The sequence below is a fragment of the Danio rerio genome, chromosome 13, assembly GCF_052040795.2.
Source record: "Danio rerio strain M-AB ecotype USA chromosome 13, GRCz13ab, whole genome shotgun sequence".
Lineage (NCBI taxonomy): Eukaryota > Metazoa > Chordata > Actinopteri > Cypriniformes > Danionidae > Danio > Danio rerio.
The window spans coordinates 43,243,204-43,268,100 of record NC_141033.1 but is presented as its reverse complement, the minus strand read 5'-3'; the positions used below and the strand labels follow the sequence as shown (position 1 = coordinate 43,268,100).

Genomic DNA, 24,897 nt, shown 5'->3' with positions numbered 1-24,897 from the left:
GGGACAAAATTATTAGCCCCTTTGAGCTAATTTTTTTACGATAGTCTACAGAACAAACCATCGCTATACAATAACTTGCCTAATTACCCTAACCTGCCTAGTTCACCTTATTAACCTAGTTAAGCCTTTAAATGACACTTTAAGCTGTATAGAAGTGTCTTGAAAAATATCCAGTAAAATATTATTTACTGTCATTATGACAAAGATAAAATAAATTATTTATTAGAAATAGGTTCTAAAACTATTATGCTTAGAAATGTGCTGAAACAATCTTCCCTCCATTAAACAGAAATTGGGGAAAAAATAAACAGGGGCGCTAATAAGTCAGGGGGCTAATAATTCTGACTTCAACTGTAGATCATTGATAGAGAATGTTCTCAAATATAATATTGTTTCATGGTTTGGTAACACAACACTTCAACAGAAGAAGAAATTATCGCAAATTATCAATCAGGCAAATAAGATAACTGGTCACAAACAACATTCCCTGCAGATTTTATTTGACTCCTTTATGGAAAAAACAGCAGTTGTGCTTTTAAATGATAAAATACATCCCCTTCACTCAGCATTTGAATTGTTACCATCAGGACACAGGTTTAGAATTCCTAAAGCACGAAGACATGCTTATGAAAAGTCATTTATCCCAATGCCAGTTGTCATTTTTAATCGGAACACTGTTTAAAGTGAATGAGGTGGTTGCCAGGAAAGATATGCAGTATTTTGTATGGGGCTAATTTGGTTTTTAAACTTTTAACTTATGTTGTTGTCTTGATGAGTGTTGTTATTGTGTGGTTGTCGATGTTTGTAATTGTTGTCTTTAATCCAGTGTTGAAGACAAATTTCCTTTCTGTGTCAAGCAGAACGGACAATAAAGTTTAAACTAAACTAAATTACAAGAAATAAAACAGAACAATAAAACGAAATGGGATGAGTAAAGGGCTGTTTGAGCAAACCTGGCAAATGTCTTGAACCGCAACATCTGAAATATATCATTAGGCATGTTAACGTTAAGAGAAACAAAGGACGAAAGTAACAAAGCAATTTTCTTATTTGTTTTCAGGTTATAACAGCACATTCAGCATGCAACCCTTGATGGAGAGGTCAAATATCAGCTGATTTTGAAAGTGTGTACTGTGGTTAGATCCTAATTTCAGATTTTAAGTGCAGAAAGTAAATTATTGTAGCTGTCCTTTTGTCCTTATTACAAGTGATGTTTCTCTTTTCATGTGTCACACTAATGATCAATCTGCTGGTTATATATTGCAATAACACATGCTTGAGTTTGCAATGTCTGAGTTTTTTAGTTTAAAAGTAAATCACGTTAAAATGGCAAGAGTTCTTGTAGGGATGAAAGTAGCACTGTTATTCATGCTCCACTGCTGATATTCAGACCTTATATTTCCACATTAGAGTTTGCAGCGTTTAGATTTAGCTGTTTTATAAAATAAATGCATATTGCCAATAATAATAAAAAATATTCTAAAATTGTATAATTTTTTAACATTTTGCATTAAGTTGCTTTTGAAACATTTGACAGAGCTGAAAATTAAATTTAAAATGCCATTTATTCATTTATTTGCAAAAATAAAGGTCAAAATACTGTATGTTTGCAGTTAACATTAACAAGGTCAAAGTCAGATATATAGAAAATAAACAAGGTTTAAGCCAGAAAATCTAGCAAATATTGTTGTGTTATGTTTGACCCACTCGTGTGTTATTTTCGACCCTGCCTATGGGGTCAAAAGTAACAATCTGCAACTTATGTTTAAAAGTACAGTTATATTGGAGTTGTTCTACATTGATACCAAGTACCTCCTGGTATTTATAAACCACAATTTTGAGTTAGTAACCACAGCAAACATATATTTCTGCTAAAAACATTATCTTTCTAAATTAGGTTTTTTTGAAAAACGGTAATTTCGTCCCCGGTCTCCTCTAGTATAAGTGGAAAAATTGACCTTGGCTCATTGGATTACTTAAAGGTGCAGTAGTTGATTGTCTTCAGAAACATCTTTATTGTGCTGGTTGAAAGTCTCGTCAGAGTCCAATAGTAATGATTAAAGTAAATGATCTAAATGTATTTATATGTATTTTTATATTCTGGGTAAGACATAAAACTGAAAAATGTTCATCCAATTAAATAGAGTCAGGCCGACATCTCTCATAATTCTGATAAGTAACTCAAACTGTCAGTCAACAAATGCAGATTTGGGCTTTTGCGCATTTCTGTTCACGCATATCCGCCATTAGCGTTTGCATGCCTGCTGCGTGTGTACGCCTAGATGAGCGACACGTGCACGTGAGACTGTCACTGTTGCGCCAAAATCAAATGCTGAATTGAAACTTTTTAAACTCCTGAATCAGTATTGGAGTTACTTTTGCACGCTGGAGGAAGGACGACAACATGGCTGAAGTATTTCTTTTAGACAGGGAATTTAATGTGTTTTAAAATATATTAGTCACACACAGCTGATGTAGAGTGTGTTGTGTTATGAATGGGTTCTATGCACAGACGTGTTGTTCAGCCACTGAAATCTGCCGGTGGAAGCTAGATGTGACTATTTTTAGTTTTATAAGGGAGCTTTTACAGCATCGATGATGTAGATTTATATTCAGTTTAACAACAAAACGCCTAACCTGCTTGCTGAGCTGAAGTTGCTTTTATATTCACATTAGGTCACTTCTGAAAAATGACAGCCTGTGACGCGCTCCCGATATTGTTTACCGCTACCCTGAATATTCAGTCTGAAATAGCATGGAAGTGTGGCTTAGTAATAAGGGAAATTCCTGCATGCCGCCCAGCCAACCACTACATACACTTCTAACTGGCGAGTGAACTGGTTTGTCTGCTGTCGTGTCGCGGTGGGCGCGCTCGTGATTTCAATAGGCGTGGCTTTGAAACACAGTCCCTCCCTGACGTTCAAAGCTAATATGCTATCCGATTAGCATTTCGGCAGATCAAGTACTGCACCTTTAAGATATCTTACCAGCTTAAAGTGTTCCACTGAACGCCACAGAAAATCCTTCCTTCCCACTGCTATCAGACTTCATAACGTCTCCCTCAGTCACTTACCCTTACAGTAATCTATGCAATACCTGCTGCTCGTGCCATATATTACTTATTACGGGTTTTAGTGTGTGGAAGTCTGTGCATTATGTTTTATGATGTGCAATAATCTACTAGGTGCAATATTTGTACGTTTTTTTACTGGGTCTTAAATATTTTTAGTGCAATATCATTGTTTTTTGAGTGTTGAATCACTTTATTACTTGAAATATTTTATGTGTAATTGTTTTATGTGTAATATTATTGGTTTTGGTTAATATTATTTGCATTACTTGATATATGACTTAATAGTATTAGTTACCACTGATTCTTTTAAGTGTAATATCTTATATAATAGTTTGTATACTTATGTATTGTGGCTGTTTCCTTTTATAGATTGGTTGGATTTATGTGACTTATTTCACTTATTTAATTTATTTATTTTGTCTTGTGGTTTTGTGTTTCTGTGTTTTGTGTGTTATGGCAGTCATTACTTAAGCAATTTCCTGCGGGATCAATAAAGTTTTCTAAGTCTAAACCCGATTTGTAATCTCCACTTCACTTTATGTCACACAGAGCAATAGAAAGAGAGACAACTTCAACAGCACATTTTGTCAACAACAATGGCGGCTTGTGGAGCCTTTCAATACTTGTAGTTCTCGAAAGTCAGCACTTACAGCAGAGTTACAGCTAAAAACTGCTGGTGATGCAAGTGTGAACGGTACAAGGTTTTTACAAAGAAGAGTGGTTATGTTTTAACATTATCTAACCACAAAGCACTTCCAGGAACTATTTGAAGTCTACATGAATCACATGATGATCAGACGTTTTGAACTTCCATTGCTGTTATTTTCTAATTCTAATTCCACGACCATCATCAGTTACTCCTTGCTTATATATTATTATTAATAATAATAATTATAATAGTAATGTGCATATTACTGAAGAGATGAATACTCACAAATAGATAATAATAATAGTAATTATAATACAATCATATTTTAGTATGTTTGATATCAATATTCATAACATTATTGTTCAGATTATTAAACAGATAAATAAATTTAAATAGATGATTAATAAATGAATTCATTAATAATCCTTATACTAAGTAATAATACTAGTAATACTACTAAATAATAATACTTTCGAAATTAATTATTAAATTAATTAAATTAGTTAATAATAAAATAAACAAATAAATGAACAAATAAAACAAACAAACTGACAGAATATGGATGGATAGATGGATAGATGAAGGATCAATCCTCTATTGAGGTGTGAATGGAAAGAACAGGAGACTCAGTCAAGGATTAAAGAGAAAAGGTTGGACCGTAAATTTTCCACACAGGCCGACAGGTTTCGGCTGTTGCGAATTCTCTCAGTGGGGCTTCTGGCTGTTCCCACAGACATCCAGCTATGTTTAAAGCATTGCGAACCCAGCAGGGGGCGATTGTTCCCTGGAATAACCAGAGATACTGAACGAAAAAAAAAAAGAGAGACAACAGTTTCAAAAGTTGTGAGGAGTGCTTGACAAAAAATCAGCTCCCAGTGCGTTTTATGGAAAGATGCTTCTTCTTGTCCAGCTTCTGGTGAGATTCTGGCATGAAAAATCCAGCCTTGCATGTCTTTAGTAAAAGGTTGTATAAGCATGAATTTCTACTATTGCTGTGCTTCTCAAAAACTGTCCTCATTACGTTTTTCTTTAGATTTACTGCCGGCAAAGGAACATGTGTAAATTGACAGGTCTGGCTGTAAAAAAAAAAAAAAAAAAAAAGAAAAAAAAAAGAGAGGGCCACGAGCAGATAACGTATCTATTAGCATCTGAAGACAGTAATGGATGAACCTGAAGTGAAATTTTTGCTTGAGGCTGTTGATTTTTACAGTATATGCAAAATGGGGGTTCTCTCAGAAAATTTGTTGATAAATTGGTAAGTCACAATTTATTAGATTTTTACCCCTGCCTATTATTAAGATATTAACTGTTCATTAGTAGGTATAGTATATCTAGAAGTATGCTTCCCAAATCCTAAACAAAACTTAAACACAACCACTACCTTACTAACTATTAATAAACAGCTAATTAGTAGTTTATTAAACTAGAAGTGGTAGTTAATGGTTTGTTAATAGCCTGAATTGTCAACTGAACTAAAGTGTCGAAAACTTTTTTAAAATATTTACTTATTCTGTTGAGATTGCACACACATTACTTATATTTTGGGTAAAAATAAAAAAATGTAATAAATAAGTAGATAATTTAAAATTTAATTAAATCAATAAATAAAATTAAATATACTTAATAAATAAATATAATATAAATAAATGAATGAATAAAAATCTAATTAAATATAATTAATACATAAATATAAAATAAATAAATAAATAAATAAAGATCAAATTAAATATAGTAAATAAATAAATAAATATAAAAAATAATTTAATTAAATATAATATATAAATAAATAAATGAATATTAAATAAATAAATCAATTAAAATAAAATTAAGTAAAGTAAATAAATAAATAAATAAAAATTAAATAAATATGGTAAATAAATAAATATAAAAATAAATAAATAAATATATAAAAATAAATCCAGAAACATGGATTTTCTTACCACTGCTATGCTGATGATACCCAGCTATACCTCTCTTTTCATCCTGATGATCCCTCGGTTCCAGCTCGCATCTCAGCCTGCCTGTCGGACATTTCACACTGGATGAAAGATCATCATCTTCAGCTTAACCTTGCAAAAACGGAAATGCTTGTAGTTTCTGCCAACTCGACTCTACACCATAACTTCTCAATCCCGATGGATGGGGCAAACATTACTGCATCCAAAATGGTGAAAAGTCTTGGAGTAACGATTGATGACCAACTAAACTTCTCTGACCACATTTCTAGAACTGCTCGATCGTGCAGATTCGCACTCTATAACATCAGAAAGATCCGACCCTTCTTATCTGAACATGCAGCTCAACTCCTTGTTCAAGCTCTTGTTCTCTCCAGACTGGATTACTGCAACTCTCTACTAGCTGGGCTTCCAGCTAACTCTATCAAGCCTCTTCAGCTGCTCCAGAACGCAGCAGCACGAGTGGTCTTTAATGAACCTAAAAGAGCACATGTCACTCCGCTACTCATCCATTTGCACTGGCTGCCAGTTGCTACTCGCATCAAATTCAAAGCTCTGATGTTTGCCTACAAAGCGACTTCTGGCTTTGCTCCTTCTTATCTGCTCTCACTTCTGCAGATCTATGTGCCCTCCAAAAACTTGCGTTCTGTGAATGAACATCGCCTCGTGGTTCCATCCCAAAGAGGGAAAAAATCACTTTCCCGAACGCTCGCGTTCAATTTGCCCAGTTGGTGGAATGAACTCCCTAACTGCATCAGAACGGCAGAGTCACTCGCCGTTTTCAAGAAACGACTAAAAACTCAACTATTTAGTCTCCACTTCACTTCCTAATCTGCAATTGCTTCTCTGGATATACCACTAACTGTACTCCAAAAAATAAAAATAAACATAATAAATAAATAAATGAATAAATAAATAAATAAATATAATAAATTAAATATTTTTGGTATGTTATAAATATTTATTTTAGTACATATATTTAGTTATCTAAATGTTCCATTGGCAAATTAATAAACTAACATCAGTAATTTACTTTTTTTAACAATAACCATGTATGCTTTTATAATAAAATATCATAAATCACCTATATATATATATATATATATATATATATATATATATATATATATATATATATATATATATATATATATATATATATATACCTAAACTGAATGGTCACCATAAGCTAATAAAAGATGAGGGTTAACAGGTTACACAGGATCTAGAATCAAATTGAACTGTAATTAAAGTCTTATGTCTATGTGTGTGTGTGTCTCATCTCCAGAGACCTGACCTGTGCACTCTGAGAAAGACTGCGGTCTCCATAATTCAGGCTGGGTTTGGCAGCGGTCAGCAGGGTGGGTCTACCTGCAGACTGTCTTCGGCTCGGGTTGCAGTGCTATCAGCATCTGGCTGTTCCTCACAGTGGGGCACACATGTCGAAGGGGCTGGGAGACAGGTGACACTGTCCTGGGTTTGAATTTCAGTGCACTTCGACCCAGCTGCCCAGTATTCAACACCACTAAACACCTTTCATCTTGGCTAATAGGTCCCACGGGAAACTCGGTAAGGTGCCTGGGCCACATACTAAAAACGGAGCATTTTCAAACACTGAAGTAAAACGACATCCAGGTAGTTTTACAGTAAAGTAACAAGCATACCACACAGATCACTGCATGTGGCGTTAATTTGCGTAACCTTTTTTTTTAGACTTAAGTCTGTCTGCGGGTTGCGTCTGAGTGCTAAACGGCTTTGGCTGCTTTTGATTTGTGCTGTTTTTACGTGTTCAAACTTACAGGTAAGGGATTGAAATGCTGGGCCACCAGGTGGTTGTATCCATAGTCCAAGAATGAATGTCGGAGAACAAAGTCACTCCTGTGAGCTAAACTTTGCTAGTGTTCTTTTTTTTTTTTCTTATTCTGTTGAGATTGCACACACATTCTTTATATTTAGGGGTAAAAATAAAATAAAATAAAATAAATACAAAATAAATAAATAAATAAAAATAAAATAAAATATGATAAAATAAAATAAAATAAAATAAATAAATAAAATACAATAAAATAAAAATATTATAAAATCTGTCTGCGGGTTGCGTCTGAGTGCTAAACGGCTTTGGCTGCTTTTGATTTGTGCTGTTTTTTTTTTTTACGTGTTCAGACTTGCAGGTAAAGGGTTGAAATGCTGGTCCACCAGGTGGTTGTATCCAAAGTCAAAGAACGAATGTCAGAAAACAACGTCAATCTCGTGAGCTAAATTTTGCAAGTGTTAAATAATTTTTATTTAATATATTTTCTTATTCAGTTGAGATTGCACACACATTCTTTATATTTGGGGGTAAAATAAATTAAAATAAAATAAATACATAATAAATAAAAAATATATATATAATAAAAATAAATGAAAATATGATAAAAAAATAAAAAAATAAAATAAAATAAATCAATAATATAATTTTTTTTTTTTATTAAATAAATAAAAATTTGTGCTGTTTTTACATGTTCAGACTTACAGGTAAAGGGTTGAAGTTCTGGTCCACCAGGTGGTTGTAACCATAGTCAAAGAACGAATGTCGGAGAACAACATCAATCCCGTGAGCTGCAGCGATGCCAAGAGTGTTAAGCCACCTAAAAAAAAGTATAATAATAAATTTCAAGTAAAAAATAAATTTAAATATCAGAGGATGTAGCAGAAGTGATCAATTAGTCATGCTTTAACATTTTTATCATCATATTAAGTCCTTTTTTAATATTTAAATGCCATTATCTGTATACGAGAGAAAAGAACACTTCTGAAATATAGTGGGATGAGCTGCCGTGGAAAACAAGTGTGTAGTACAAGGGAAAGCAAGGCTTTTTTATTCTATATACTATTCAAAGAAAACCATAAGAATAGATCATTTTGTAGTTCGGACAGAGTTTGGTGTGGACTGAATAAGTGATTTGACAGAAATTTTGCTTAAATTGTGTAGTGCAGCTTAACTGTGTGTTTTGATGGGTCACTATGGTATATTCCTATTTAAGGGCTGCACGATTTTGAAAAAAAAAACTGACATTGCAATACTTAGTTTTTCTGCTATATATTGACATATGAATATCATTTCACAAGATTAATTTATTTGAAAAGAATTCATTGCTTGTTAATACTTTAAAATAATGGTCCATTAGTTAATGTTTGTTAATGTGTTTAGTAATGCATTTATTATGGTATTTATTCAACTTTGTTAACATTAGTTAATATTATTTAAGTTAAATAACGTTAGTTCATGTTAACTCCCAGTGCATTAACTAATGTTAAAAAGCATAACTTGGATTTTAATACTGCATTATTTAATGTTGAACTATAATTAATAAATACACGATTATTCATACTTCAAAACAATAGGACAAATGAAAAACAGATAATGAAAACAATAGAACAAAGATAAATGGTAACAGGACATTTAAGTACAGAAAGTGAGTAATCAAATCAAATGTAAAATAACACAGTATAATCTTCATTGTGTAAATAATTAATCACAATTATTCTTTGTTAAAGCGATTTAAAAAGTTTAACTTTTGCCCGAATGGTTTAAATTCAGTTGAAATCACTTGAGATCCTGAGATTGCGTGACTATTGCAGATTCGCACATTGCGTTATCAAGGCTGAAACATATATTGTGCAGCCCTAATTCTTATACTGCAACTATGTTTAGTAGGGATAGGTACCAAAACTCGATACTTTATTGGTATCGGTGTTACATTATAAAAGACCGAAGTATCGATAAGCTCTGATGTTAACAATTCTGCTATCGGACATGGAGAATTATTGCTGTATAAACATTACTTACAGTGGCAATTTAACTGACCAACCACAGTTGGCAATCTCACATGAGAAATGCACAAATAGCTTGTGACACAAACTCGCGCACACACAAGCTTGCGGAGTGAACCGAGCAGAGTGAACCAAACAAGTTAATGTAGTATTTCCTGAGTGGACAGCAAAAATGCCCATTGCAACAAACGCAACAAGATGTTTTCTTGTATAAGTTTCTCTGTTGTTTTTCTTATATATGTCTGCAGAGAGACAAATGAAAAGTTTTTGACTGCGTAACAGTAACGTCACATCATCCACATCATTCTGCCAGCAGGCAATCACCTAAATTAGTATAATATTATTACTTAAATAAACACACAGACACATCTTAAACATTAAAAATGCTTTTACATCAGCTGAAATATAACCAGTGAATAGCCTATTAATATTTTTTATTGAATTAAATTATAAGAAAACAGCTTTTTACATTGCAAGATGCTGCAAAACTGTATTAAAAACACAGTTAACTCCCAAAACACTGTTAACTCATTCATCTTCTTTTCGGCTTAGTGCCTTTATTAATCTGGGGTCGCCACAGCAGAATGAACTGCCAACTTATCCAGCATATGTTTTTTTTACACAGCAGATGCCCTTCCAGCTGCAACCCATCTCTGGGAAACATCTATACATACTCATACACATTCATATGCTACGGACAATTTAGCCTACCCAATTCACCTGTACCGCATGTCTTTGGACTGTGGGGGAAACCGGAGCACCCGGAGGAAACCCACCCGAATGCAGACTCCACACAGAAACGCCAACTGAGTCGAGGCTCGGAACAGCACCCTTCTTTCTGTGAGGCGACAGCACTAACTACTGCACCACTGCGTTGCCCGGTTAACTCATTCATGTTAATGCTTTATTAAAAAATCATACATATCCTCTCATTTAGCTGCATTTTGCTATTCAAAGAGGGTATTTTTTTAACTGCAGGGAGCACAACAAACCAACAAAGATGCCAATTTCTGCCAGAAAAGTCAAACATGAGTAATTTTCCTTCAAACCATTGGACATACAGAAAAAAAAAGTATTTATTTGTATTACAATTATTGGTTTCATTTTATTTTACAAAAATACTTGTAGAATAAATTTGTTTTTTGTATTTTTTATATAATAACAAAAACTCTACACCGAAGTACCGAAGAGAACCATTAAAGTACCGAACCGATGAGTGGTATCGATAAAAGTAGTATACCATTAAAATCTTAACGATACCCATCCCTAATGTTTATTGCACATCTTAAAAGCAATTAGCTCTTTACAGGCAATTGATAGACAAATAGATAGACAAACAACTAGATTCCAGAAAAATTGCATTCGCTATTATTTTACTCATCTTTAGTCCATTCGAGTTGTACTTAGGTGACTTATTGCTTCATTAGAAAATGAAAGACGATTTTTAGCTGAAAATGTGGTCCTTGGTAATTTATAAAATGCAAGTTAAAGGCTACTAAACATTCTTAGTGTCAAGAAAAGGAAAGAAAACTGTTAAACATGGCCCCTGGTGATACATTAAGGTCTTAAAAAGCAAACCAGTCATTTTGTGCAAGAAACTGGGCATTATTTACTACACTCAAATGTGCTTTTAATAGATCACCAAAGAAATGAAAATTCTTTCATCATTTTATCGTCCTTTACTTGTTCCAAACCTGTTTGAGTTTCTTTTTTTTCTGCTGAACAAAAAAGAAGATATACTGAAGTTTATTGAAAAGCAACCGCCATTGAGATCCATAGGGTCGATGGCTGCTGGTTTCCAACATTCTTCACAATATCTTCAAAAGAAAGAAACTCATTTAGAAACACTTGTGTTTAGTAAATGTTCACTATTTTTGGGTGATCTATGCCTTATATACATTTCCTCCACAAACTCAATGCGTTCATGACAGTCTGGTGTCTTGTTTAATAATGACGTATGCACATACAGTATATGCATCAGTTATAGGTTACAGTATCCAATATAAACACAAGAATCATTTTGATGGATAATACAATACAACAGTATCCCCCAATGCATTTTAATAAATATTATGTAACAGGATGTTCACTGAAAGAATGATTGCCAAAGCTGTGAAGTGAAGGTAATAATGTTGTAAAACATTATGATATACTTTAACATATAAAGCCAAAGGTATTAATTTTGTTTTGCATGTATGTTTTGCCATAGACCACATTAAGATACTTACAGAAAGCCAGCAGCAAATGTGTCGGATAAATTATTGGTGCCTCCTGCCCAAGCCGGACCAACTCCACCCAGCCACACATGCTTCTCTGGAGCATGAGTCTGAACAATCTGAAAGAAGAAAAAACATATATTTATAACAGAATAACTGAGTGACGATGCGGGTTTATTCTTGATGATTTTATTGAATGCTTTATTCTAATAATATCCATATTCATATATCTTCATCACATCAACCCAATATTTCTTACAGCCTTCAACAAAGCAATGAAACTTACCAAGACAATGACCAAACAATTTAAATATATTTATCACAATAGGACAAAAATGACAAACCTTTTTTAAGCTCTTCTAATTAACTTAAAGTTTTATCATTAAAAATAATAATAATAATATTTATTAATAATAATAATAATAATAACAATAATAATAATAAACTAAATTTGTAATATTGATAAGATGTATTATTATTATTATTATTATTATTTTTATTAATGTTAATGTTAATACAAACAACGTAATAATAATAATAATAATAATAATAATAATAATAATAATAAACTAAAGTAAACTAAAGTTGCAATATTGATTATAATAATAATAATTATTATTACTATTAATAATAATAATAATAATAATAATAATAATAATAATAATTTATTAATTATTAATTTAATGTTAATACAAACAATTTATTAATAAAAACAATTTATAAACAAATTTTGTAATATTGATAATAATAGTTATAATAATGATAATAATAATAATTATTATTATTATATAAATTCTTATTAATTAAATTATAAATTATTAGTAAATTATTAATTATTATTATTATTATTATTATTATTATTATTAATAATAATAATAGTAATAATAATAATAATAATAATAAGTAAATTATTATTAATAATAATATTATTATTATTTATTACTATAATTATTATTAATAACTATTTAATGTTAATACAAATAACTTATTAATAAACAACAATAACAATAATGATAATAAAACATACACTAAAGTTTTAATATTTATCATAATAATAATACTATTTTTACTATTACATTACTATTGTTATTATTATTATTTTTATTATTATTATATTATTCAATTAATATTAATACAAATGTATTAATGTATTAATAAATTACTTAATAATAAAAAGTTGTTATTAAATACTATATTAAGCTATTAACACTAATATTATATGCATTACATGTACTTAAATACTATTACTATTACTAATAATAATAAAATGTAAACTAAAGTTGTAATATTGATCATAATAATAATAATTATTATTTTTATTATTACTATTACTACTACTACTATTATTACAATCAAATATAAAATCATATTTGTTCTCATATTTTAAAAGCCGAGTACCTAAACACAGTTTCTTCCCATGCAGCCTTCTGATAAAAAACAAAAAACTGATTCGTAACTCCTGTTTTTGTGCTTAATATGAGTCAAACCGTCCATGAACAGTCCGTGGGCATGATTCGAAATGATATTACTGATGTATTACAGATCAGTGGATGATATCCCAACCCCACAGCACAAGCATGCAGCTGCAGGGTCAGAGTCTGGTTATAATAGAACACATGTTGGGTATTAGGCATATTTTATAATAAGCCAAAGCAAGGCTCTCGTCATCCTCTCTACTTCTGAATCAAAACCAGTAAACTTGCTGAAAACCTGCTGTAGCGAATGACTGAGAAGCATTGCTAAAGCATAAATTACATTCCAGAATAAATCTGCACACTATTGCAAACAGCGGAAGGGTACATCTGCCATCAAAACAGATGCAAACACCTGCAGATCCATTAGATGTGATATCAAGCCCATCTTTTATGTTCGATATAATGATTTTAAAAATGTCTAAAAATATGTTCATGTAAAAGTCCCTGACAGAGACAGTAAATGGTAAACTAGTAACTGGTGTAAAGCAAATGCTAACTTTTTTTTTATTTAGTGGCTAATTTCTATGAGGTTGTACAAGCTCATTCATTCATTTGATTAAGATTTTTTCATCCCCTAATGATGGTTGGGTTTAGGGCTTTTAGAGCCTTCAGAATTCATATCAATCACTACAACTGACAAAACGTAAAATAAATATGTTTCCTCATGAGATTAGGCTCATAAAACCCAATGTACACTACCTGACGAAAGTCTTGTCGCCTATCCAAGTATTAGGAACAAGAAATAATAACTTGACTTCTAGTTAATCATTCGGTATCAGAAATGGCTTATATGAAAGACTAGATTACGCTTATTTTACCAAAATAAAATATGATCATGCCTTGATTTTTAATTATTTAATTAGGACAGGAAGACAGCGCAGTGGAGAAAGAATTAATATTGTGTATGACACCTATGAGCTTGGAGGACTGCATCCATACATCTCTACAATGACTCTAATACCTTATTAATAAAGTCATCTGAAATGGCAAAGAAAGCGTTCTTGCAGGACTCCCAGAGTTCATCAAGATTCTCTGGATTCATCTTCAAAGCCTCCTCCATCTTACCCTAGACATGCTCAATTATGTTCATGTCTGGTAACTGGGCTGGCCAATCCTGGAGCACCTTGACTTTCTTTACTTTTAGGAACTTTGATGTGGAGGCTGAAGTATGAGAAGGAGCGCTGTCCTGCTGAAGAATTTGCCCTGTCCTGTGGTTTATAATCTAATGGGCAGCACAAATGACTTGATACTTCAGGCTGATCTCTGCAGATGTATCGCACACATTCATGAATGTAACCCTAAACCATGACTTTTGCTTCACCAAAATTGACGCATTTCTGTGAGAATCTTGGGTCCATGCAAGTGCCAGTAGGTCTTCGGCAGTATTCGTGATGCTTGGGATGCAGTTCAACAGATGATTCATCAGAAAAATCGGCCTTCTGCCACTTTTCCAAATGATTAACTAGAAGTCAAGTTATTTTTTGCTGCTCTTACAAATATGATCGATGACAAGACTTTTGTTAGGTAGTGTAGTCGATACCACGTCAAAATATTGGTGTATTAGCACTATAAATTAATGGAATAATTTACTTGCTAAATTTAAATGTAAGAATTTTTTTTTCAATATTTAAAAAAAATCTGGCAACCACAGCTACTGTCTTTTATAGTTTAAATTTGATAGAATACTTTTTTTTTTTTTTTACAGCGTAGAACATGTTTTGCAATATATTAATTTTTATGTTAGCTTGAGAAAGACAGACTGTTATACTACTCTGTCCTTGACAACAAACGTTCATGCTACAAGGCCCAAATTTGGTCAAAACATGCCTTCTGCATTCAAGATTGTTGCAATATCTCCTCATGCCAACCGTATCGTATTTGAATAAAAAAAAAAGTTAAATATTACATTTTAATAATACGTGCATAAAAAATATATATAAAAGCCCCAAGTTTGGCCAAAAGCTGTGTTCTGCATTAGATTTTGTTGCTTGGTCTTTTTAGATTTATCAAACTTATAGTTTTACAATAAATCATTTTAAGCATTATTTTTCTCAAAATATTTGACTTAAATTCCAGCGTTTTTACTGATATAGCAAGCCATTTTTTCAAAAAGTCAATCACTTTCACACTTATTAAGCTTTGTGTTTTGAAAAAATTGGGCATGCTTTTTTACAAAAGTTCCAAGGAGCTTTGATCTATTATCACTAAGCTGTTAATTGTCCCCATAGCAATAAAACAGGCTAACCTAGCAAAAATAGCAATATGTCTACATCAGAATATCGTAGGGATCTGGGTATTGGGTCGTTTTACTCATGCTAGCAAATGGGACTTTCTGTGTACTATGCATGGTAACAATGATAAGCCAAGTGCTAATAATGATTAGCTACATGCTATTAGTTATTATCGAATCCAGGGGTGGCCAACCCTGTTCCTGGAGAGCCACCTTCCTGCAGATTTCAGTTGCAGCCCATATCAAACACACCTGCTTGTAATTATCAAGTGGTGTTCAGGTCTTAATTAATTGGTTCAGGTGTGTTTGACATGGGTAGCAACTAAAATCTGCATGAAGGTGGCTCTCCAGGAACAGGGTTGGCCACCCCTGATCTAACCACTTAGAAACCACTGTGCTTCCTGCCAACTGCCAATCACAGTCCTAGCATAGTCACGTTGGCTTTCTCAAGCCAACATCAAAGTTAGGTAATGAACTTAAGGTTCCAGTTTATGTTGCTAGAGATGACTGTTGCACAGTGATTCATGAATCAAAAATGATCACTATCCAATCAACATCAAAAACCAGAGCAGTTACGTTTGCTGAAATACATCATTTGTACAATGTTTCACATCCTATCAATTGTTTTTGTTGATTTGTGTGGTTGCTAAGAGTAATTGACGGATCAAAAGTGACCACTTGCCAATCAATATTAAGAACTAGAGCAGTAACTTTCCCTGACACACATCATTTGTTCAACGTTTCACAGTATATCAATTGTTTATGTTGCTACGGGTGGTTGCTAAGAGTATTACACAGTGATTCACAGTCCTAAAGTGGCCATTGACCAATCAACATCAAGAACCAGAACCATCCATTTTTATAATACTTAGATTCTGCTCAAGGACTTTTAGATCTGAAGTCCAGAAGTGGAATAAGCACTTGTTCGGGATTGTAATGGCCTCTAATCACTGTCCCAGCGGAGTTGGGAGTGAGCAAAACTTTGCCGTCTTTTGTTTGATATTAGTGCGGAAGGCCAGTTTTCCTCCTATTTCACTTTCAGGGGAACTGGCTCGACCAGATGTGTGAGTTTGAGATACATAAAACAGGAGAGCTGTGTATTTATAGATTGGTCCTCCTGAGGGAAGTCTTAAATGTTGTGAAACCTGGTACTGCTTATTAGACCAAAAGGGGACTGTTCCCAGAGCAGCTGAGACATCATGAACTTGTAAATTGTAAAGCCAATCAAATGCTTTCCTCATTTACTGTGCCCTAACCCACGCTCCCTCAACAGTAGGCCACCTATCTGACTGATGACAGCTTGTTTGGACGGTGCAGCTGAGGACAAATCTGGGGCCCCTGAGATAAACACAGTTAATGAGCACTGAAGGGACTTACAGACTCTCACAACAACAACCAGCAGTACACACACATATAAATATATAAAGCTTACCTTCAAAACCTTTGTAATCTGCTCAGACAGGGTGTCCAGAAGTCTTGTCTTCATAAAGTCTTCCACTTTGGTCACCCGTCTGTCAATGTAGTAACTGCACGAATAAAAGAGCATCTTTGTAAGAGCTTTGACATATAAAATAATATACATATATTCAATTCAAAATATAAATGCAATCTGATATAAATTAATATTTAAATATTACAGTTTACATTAATGAATGCAGTATTAACATTAAAAAGTTCTTTATTTAGTCGGCGCCAGCGGTGTAGTGGTTAGTGTGTTGACACATGCACTCCGGTGCTCACGGCGACCCGAGTTCGATTCCCGCCTTGCAGTTCTATGCCGATCCTTCCTCTTTCTCTGCTCCCCATGCTTTCCTGTCAATAATCTCTACTGTCCAATCCATTGAGAAAAAAGGTGAAAAGCCAGAAAAAAAAGTAAAAAAAAAAAGTTCTGTATTTTAAAAGTATCTAAAAGAACCCTCATGATAAAAAAAACCCTGCATGTATTATAATTATAGCATTTATTTTAATAAAAAATATATATATACTATAAATAAATGTCAAACAAACAGTTGGCATATTAACAGTTCTGTAAAGTAACAAATTACAAATACTCAAACTACTGTAATTGAGTATTTTTCATAGGAATTGTAGTTTAGTAGGTAGTTTTAAAAATGTGTACTTTTACTTTCCCTTGAGTACATTTTTCTTTTACTCCACTACTTTCCTTCAACCTGCAGTCACTACTTTATTTATTTACTTATTTATTTATTTATTTATTTGTCTATGAGGATTAGAAAATTCAGTCCTGTGATTTCTGTCCAATCAAATCTCACATAGAAGTAAAGAAGAAAATCGCATCATAATAAACTTCCTCAAGACATGAGCGATTTATAATTGCAGCAAACCGTTTGGAAGCATTAAAAGTGTCCAAGGAGAATCTTTACACACATTGATCCATAGATGCATGCCACTGATGAGAAGATGACAGATGTTTACTGTATGAAGAACGAAATGGCCTTAAACACCCAGCAGGCACAAGATGTCAACATGACGTCAGATTGAAGTTGTACCGTAATGTCGTGAAGACATAGCATTTTATTTTATTTTATTTTTTTAAATGAAAATCTGGTTGACGACAGAACTCAACATCAGGCTGACGTCAATGTGCAACGTCCAAAACTAAAATCAACCAAATATCAACGTCTAATATAGTTATAGCTTTACACTGTGTGGACATTACCACTATGACGTCTATCAGACGTTGAGTTGTGGTTGCTATAACTGACGATTAAATGTCAGTATTTGGCGTCAATATAATGTTGGTTTAAGATGTTGACTCAACGTTGGATATAACATCAAATATCAATGTAATTTGACATCGTTATTGGACATCAAAATAACATTTGGTAACAGTATTTTGATGGTCTACTTGAGTATTAGTAAACTGTCCGCTTAATATCTGTTGACTCTGCTCGTTCAACAGGCATTTAATTGACTATAAGAAACTTTGAAGATACGTCAACTTACACTAACCACAACCTAAAAGTCTACTTGTAATCTAACGAGAAGTAGTTGGCATGTAGATGCAGTGTAACTTAAACTTAAAAAACAGATCATCAAAATAAATTGTGACGTCACAACTTAAATTTAGCCTAATAATAATGTCTTATGACATTGTGTGCCTGCTGGGCAAAGAGTAAATGCACTACAGAATGTTACGTTTACACACATGTAAATTAAATGTAAATGCATTAGCTTTTCACAGCATAATACTCACTACTCCCTTCTCTTGAGTTCTTTTGAACGGACTACTTTTTACTCATACTTTGAGTGTTATTTACAACAGATACTTTTACTCTTCTTGCAGTACATTTTTAGGCAAGTAATGGTACTTTTACTTGAGTATGATTTTACAGTACTCTTTCCACCACTGTATGTTAATATAATTTATGTTATATATTATCTACCTTAATAAAATGATAAATTTTCTTAAAATAATCACACTGAGGACTACGCGGTGGCGCAGTGGTTAGCACGATTGCCTTACAGCAAGAAGGTCTGTGTGGAGTTTGCATGTTCTCCCCATGTTGGTGTGGGTTTCTCCCGTGTGCTCCGGTTTCCCCCACAAGTCCAAAATCATGAGGTACAGGTGAATTGGGTAGGCTAAACTGCTCGTAGTTTGAGTGTGCAAATGAGTGTGTATGGATGTTTCCCAGCGATGGGTTGCAGCTGGTAGGGCATCTACTGCGTAAAACATATACTGGATAAGTTGGTGGTTCATTCCGCTGTGGCGACCACAGATTAATAAAGAGACTAAGCCGAAAAGAAAATGAATGAATGAATAATCACATTGTCCCTGATATGACCTGATCTCAGTCCCTTTCTTTCAATTTATTTCATGCTTAATAAATTAAATTAATGATCAGAGGTCAGAGGAGAATGACCAGACTGTTTCGAGATGATAGAAAGGCAACAGTAACTCAAATAAACATTTGTTACAACTGAGGTCTGCAAAAGAGCATCTCTGAACTCACAACACGTCCAACCTTGAGGCAGATGGGCTACAGCAGCAGAAGACCACGCTGGCTGTCACTTCTTTCAGCTAAGAACAGGAATCTGAGGCTACAATTTGCACAGGCTCATCAAAATTATATATTAGTATTTAGGAAGATTAAAGCAGTTTTGAAGGCAAAAAGGCTCCAACCCGGAACTAGTAAGGTGTACCTAATAAAGTGGCCAGTTAGTGTATATGCTTGTGTGTGTGAAAAAACTGTTTTGCATTTTAACGGTTCATTTACACATCCACACAATGTATGAAATCAATTTAATAACAAGCATCTGTATAATACAGCAACATCTTGTGTTTATATGCACATACTCCTTTTGTTATTAAACATCTGATAATCATGTCTAAGAATAACTAAAAGTTATTTAAATGTAGAAATGCAACTTTTTCCCTCAGGAAACAAAGGCATGTGACTGGAATAACATCTAATAAAAGCAAACAGCAAAAAAAAAGGCATAGCTATCAATCAAGATGTTACCGGTGCTATACGAAATAACACAATCCACATTTTCCCACTTCAGTGAGCAAAGTTCAACATATGAATTAAAGGCATTAAAGGCCGGTCTGCAGGTTTACACGTGAAATAACTACCAGATTTAGGCCGTGAATTATATAAAGATGTAAAAGGAGACAGCGGTGACGAGACGCAGAGCTCCTTCTGGTCAGCGAGAGGAGCTGCTGGGATGAAGTAGCTGTGGGCCTGGCCATCTGGATGAGGGTGTGGAAATAGGGCCTCAATGAACTGCACCATTTCCAAGCAATACGTCTGAAGATCTTGACGTGTCTGCAGGAATAGTGGATCTCTGTGGACACTGACCCGCCTAATTTACAGTCTCTATGGGATTAAAGCTGCGCAGCTCTGGAGGCAACAAATCTTCATTATCTTTGGATCTCGAGCAGCGATGAGCATCTCTCAACCTCCCTAGTATTATATTTAGCTAATGCGTCTCCATTTGTGGTGCTTTAGACTCTACTTGGAAGGTGCTTCTCAACAAACCGACTTCTGAATTTGGCACTGGGAGCACGTCTGAAGGAGGAGTAAAAGAAACGTGTATGTGCTTCATGGAAAACAGAGACTCCTAATGTAAAAGATAAAGAATGAATTAGAGGAAGGCTTTACTGCTGAGAGGCTCTTCTTTCAGAGCTCAGGACACTTAATGGAATTCTTATGTTTTATTTTTTTATATCAGCATTGTTTCAGATGTTGCTTCTAAAACTCCTTGAGAGAAATAAAAAAAAAATGGCATTTCATTGTAATAGTAAAAATACATCAACAATACAAAGTGGTGAAAGTAACGAATATCAAATACTCAATGTATTATACTGTATTTGAGAGGTTTTATTTCAGGAATTGGACTTAACTACACTGTAAAAGTGCTGGGTTCCATGCAATTCATTCATTTTCCTTTGGCTTAGTCCCTTATTTATCAGGGGTCGCCACCACTTAATGAAACGCCAACTATTCTAGCATATGTTTTACGCAGCGGATGCCCTTCCGGCCACAACACCAAACTGGGAAACACCCATACACTCATTCACTCACAATACAGCCAATTTATTTTATTCAATTCACCTACAGCACATGTCATTTACTGTGGGGGAAACCAGAGCACCGGGAGGAATCTCACACAAACACGGGGAGAACATGCTAACTCCACACAGAAATTCTAACTGGCTCGGCCAAAACTCTAATCAAGGACCTTCTTGCTGTGAAGCAACAGTGTTAGCCACTGAGCCACCGTGCCGCCATAAATAATACATTTAAGTATAAATAAAATAAAATTTATTCAGTGAGAAAGAAAAAAGTTTACATGACTTCATTTATAACAAAAGCTGAAAGTTACGCTGGTATTATAACAGCTATTAGTTTTAATAAGCTGAACTTTGCTAATGTATTTTCTGATAATTCATATATATATATATATATATATATATATATATATATATATATATATATTTTTTTTTTTTTTTTTTTTTTTTGTAAATAATAATAATTATAAAACATGTTACTGACCATTTAACTGTTTATTTACAATGAAATGAACATATGCTCCAAATGAACATATTTAGTAATTTGGGGATTTTTTAAAGGTGGGTCATAATCCCTTATTATGGTGGGCAAATCTCTTATTTTCACATCCCAGTGGTGACAGGTATGCTCTCGTAGCTTGTTAGTCAGGGTTTTTCAACATCAAAAGTTGACAAAGCATAGATCAACATCCCATTATACACTACATAAATGTAAAAACAAAACACTTGTGAATAATATAATAGAAAACTGTTAATTAATAGATATTTTTTATAGTGATTGGCCAAGTATAATAGTCTTGTGATTCTCTTTCAATTAAATTGCACACAAAATTGCATCAGGTAAACTGACCTCAAGACACGGATGCTTTATAAATGCAGCAAACGCTATGGAACGGTTACGTCCAACAACCAAGACACCATTTAGAGGAAGGCTAAGAGATGAAGATAAAGGCTGCTTGCTGAATGATGACCATACCTGCAAACACTCCTTGGAGTCTCCCATTTTTCACACCCATCTCCCGCCACCCACCCGTTTTGTTATTTCTTCTGGAAAACTCCTGTAAATCCACCCCCGCCAGTCCTCATCTTTTTAGTACAGTCTCTAACAAAAATCTCATGATCCTCATCTTCGTCATCATTTTTCATTTAGTGTCCGTTTGCTGCCGCTCGAAACCCGGTTCATGGTAGCTTACAGTTACTAACATTACAAACACATCTGGTCTTCCTGAAATTTTGGAGATAAATGTTTGTAGGTATGATGATGACTGAAAACACTTAATGGCTGTAAACAATAACTAAATGCACTACAGAATGTTACGTTTTCAAACATGCACAAAAATTGCATGTATTCTATCAGTTACACAGTTTATTTATCCGTATATAAATGCATCAACCTGCTTTCTGCTGGATTATAATATATTCAACAGTTCACACTTACTGTAGTTGATGATTGGTAATAAGCTTGTTGCATGCTGTCCGGGGAGAGAGCCCTAAGCTTATAAGATCCTTGAGCCCCGGGCTTCCTCCCATTAGCAGAGCGAGAAGGTAGTTTGAGCTCAGTTAGATCTCAATGAACTCCCCCGACTTATTAATGGCTAATAACAGATACTGTATAGGGATGGCTAAAGAGAGATATACGGCTTACTAAGAGCTTGCCTATGATGCCAATTTGGTACGTTTAATTTATATTGGTTGCATGTTTTTTAGACAGTGGAAGGAAACTGGAGAACCTGAGGGAAACCCCCACAAACAAATGGACAATGAGCAAATTCTGCACAGAAATGTTGACTGGTTCAGTAGAAACTTTTCTTACTGTGAAGCAACAGTGCTTATCACTAAACTGCCTTGTCACATAATCTAGAAAGTAGGGGGAGTAGGGGTGGGAGGGGGGATTCTTCAAGATGAAGGCTGCGTCCAAAATTGCCTACTACCCAGTAGGTATCGCATTTGACTTAAAATGTACTACTCGGGCGTTAAAAAAAGTAAGTTCTATACTGTATGAATGTGAGCAGTACGGATGGAACTCGGATGTACTTTTTCAGTTGCGTCAATTTACTCCCATTTAAGAATTTTCTCGCTGCGCATCAACGGATTGTGTAGCGTGCATCAGATGCACACTTCAGAATCTTGCCGGAAGTAGTTCATCCGGGTAGTTCTCGCATAAATTCGGACATACTACTATGGACATACTACTCTAGTATGGAAGTATGCCATTTCGGATGCAGCCGAAGGTACTGAGATAGGAAACGCTGGTTATTTATAGTGAGTTAGGAATTGTCTGATTGGCGAATCATATGTTAGCTAATGCAGGACAAGGCATGGACAATCATAAGCACATGACCCTCTCGAAATTAGTTAAGAAATAAACTTCACTTAATGTAATTTGTTTTCAAAATAAATTGTTTCAATAATGGTAAATAATTTCACTTACACTTGAGAACACCAAAGAAAACGGCACTGACATAATATATTTGCTTTTTTAATTGCAGGGTATAAGGTGGAGTAATTTTCACAACTCACTACCCTTGAGAAGGGCTAATGTTATTCATACTTTGAGTAGTATTTAAAACAGAGATTTTACTCTACTTTCACTACGTTTTAGCAAGTACTTATACTTGACAGTGATTTTTCTGTACTCTTTCCACCACTGACAATAAGCATCATAAAAATACTAATATACTATCATTTTATGCATGACGTATATCAGCCAAAACTTTTATATGAAGGGTCGTGAAAACCCTTGTTTCAGCAGCAGTCAGTTCTCACCACAGCAATGATAAATGCTGCGAAAGTGGGCGTAGCTAAGCTGCAGAGTGAGGGAGGGGGTGGGACGCAGTTTTATTTCACTGTCATTGAGTTAAAAGCATCAAAGCTTCCCACAAATGCACACTGTAACTCAACCTTCACAAGACACATTTAGAGCTTTCTAGACTAAAAGCACTCTGTCATTTTTGTTTGTACAGACAAGAGTAAGACATCATTTGAATTTTTCATTGATTTATACTCCCAATAGCAGCAAAACACTGTCCGTTTATATGCTTAAAAGGAAAACAATCTGTATTTTCTACCAATTCAGTGTCCAGAAACTTCTTTCTGAAGAGATGACATGAGTTTGTACATTCCCCAGTCTGTCTGAAAACCCGCTGAATGTGTTTTAAGACCTATATAAGCATGTTGTCACATATTTTCATCAAAAGTTATGTTAGTCTAAATATCAGCACTATGGTTGATCAAATTACCCAATCAATCAAATTTTTGTGGAAACTCTTTTGAAACATATGAACATATGTAAAAAAACATATGTACTTTAAATGACTAGGACTGAAAATACAGCTGTTAAAGCATATGCCATGAGATAGGTAAAGCATATACTGGGTTGTTCATTCATTCATTTTCATTTGACTTAGTCCCTTATTTATCAGGGGTCGCCACAATGGAATGAAACGGCAACTATTCTGGCATGTTTTACACAGCGAATGTCCCTCCAGCTGCAACCCAGTACTGGGAGCAGCCCAAGAAAACCCATGTAAACACAGGGAGTACATGCAAACTCCACACAGAAATGCCAACTGCCCCAACTAGGACCAGCGACCTTCTTGTGTGAGGTGACCGCAAACCACTGAGGCACAGTGCTGACATCCTGGGTTGTTTAAATATATAAAGTCTAAATTATTAGCCCTCCAGTGAAATCTCCAGGGTGGGCGAAGCAGTGGCGCAGTAGGTAGTGCTGTCGTCTCACAGCAAGAAGGCTCAGTTGGGGTTTCTGTGTCGAGTTTGCATGTTCTCCCTGTGTTCGCGTGGGTTTCCTCCGGGTGCTCTAATATTTCCCCCACAGTCCAAAGACATGCGGTACAGGTGAATTGGGTAGGCTAAATTGTTCTTAGTGTATGAGTGTGTGTGTGAATGTGTGTGTGGATGTTTCCCAGAGATGGGTTGTGGCTGGAAGG

General features: G+C 34.3%; 1 protein-coding gene and 1 long non-coding RNA gene across 16 annotated transcripts in view; one reads left to right on the top strand and one right to left on the bottom strand.

Moving 5' to 3' along the window:
• The window catches only part of hpse2 (heparanase 2), a 205,074-nt gene that overhangs the window by 36,157 nt on the left and 144,020 nt on the right, over nucleotides 1-24,897 (bottom strand). For 11 of the 15 annotated variants that reach the window (XR_015506289.1, XR_015506286.1, XM_087279709.1 and 8 more), the window contains 3 exons: nucleotides 16,847-16,940; nucleotides 11,722-11,828; nucleotides 8,193-8,307 (listed from right to left, as the gene is read on the bottom strand). Coding sequence is in view for 9 of the 15 variants with exons in the window: in XM_087279709.1 (XP_087135835.1) it covers nucleotides 8,193-8,307; nucleotides 11,722-11,828; nucleotides 16,847-16,940 (316 nt within the window). In the remaining 6 variants the exon portion in view is untranslated. Of the gene's footprint in view, nucleotides 1-8,192; nucleotides 8,308-11,721; nucleotides 11,829-14,885; nucleotides 15,616-15,781; nucleotides 16,941-24,897 lie in introns of those variants that run through there. The other 4 variants (XR_015506291.1, XR_015506288.1, XR_015506290.1 and 1 more) reach the window with 3 other exon arrangements.
• Nucleotides 1-24,897, top strand: part of LOC147841170 (uncharacterized) — a 95,913-nt gene that overhangs the window by 62,364 nt on the left and 8,652 nt on the right. The window lies entirely within an intron of this gene.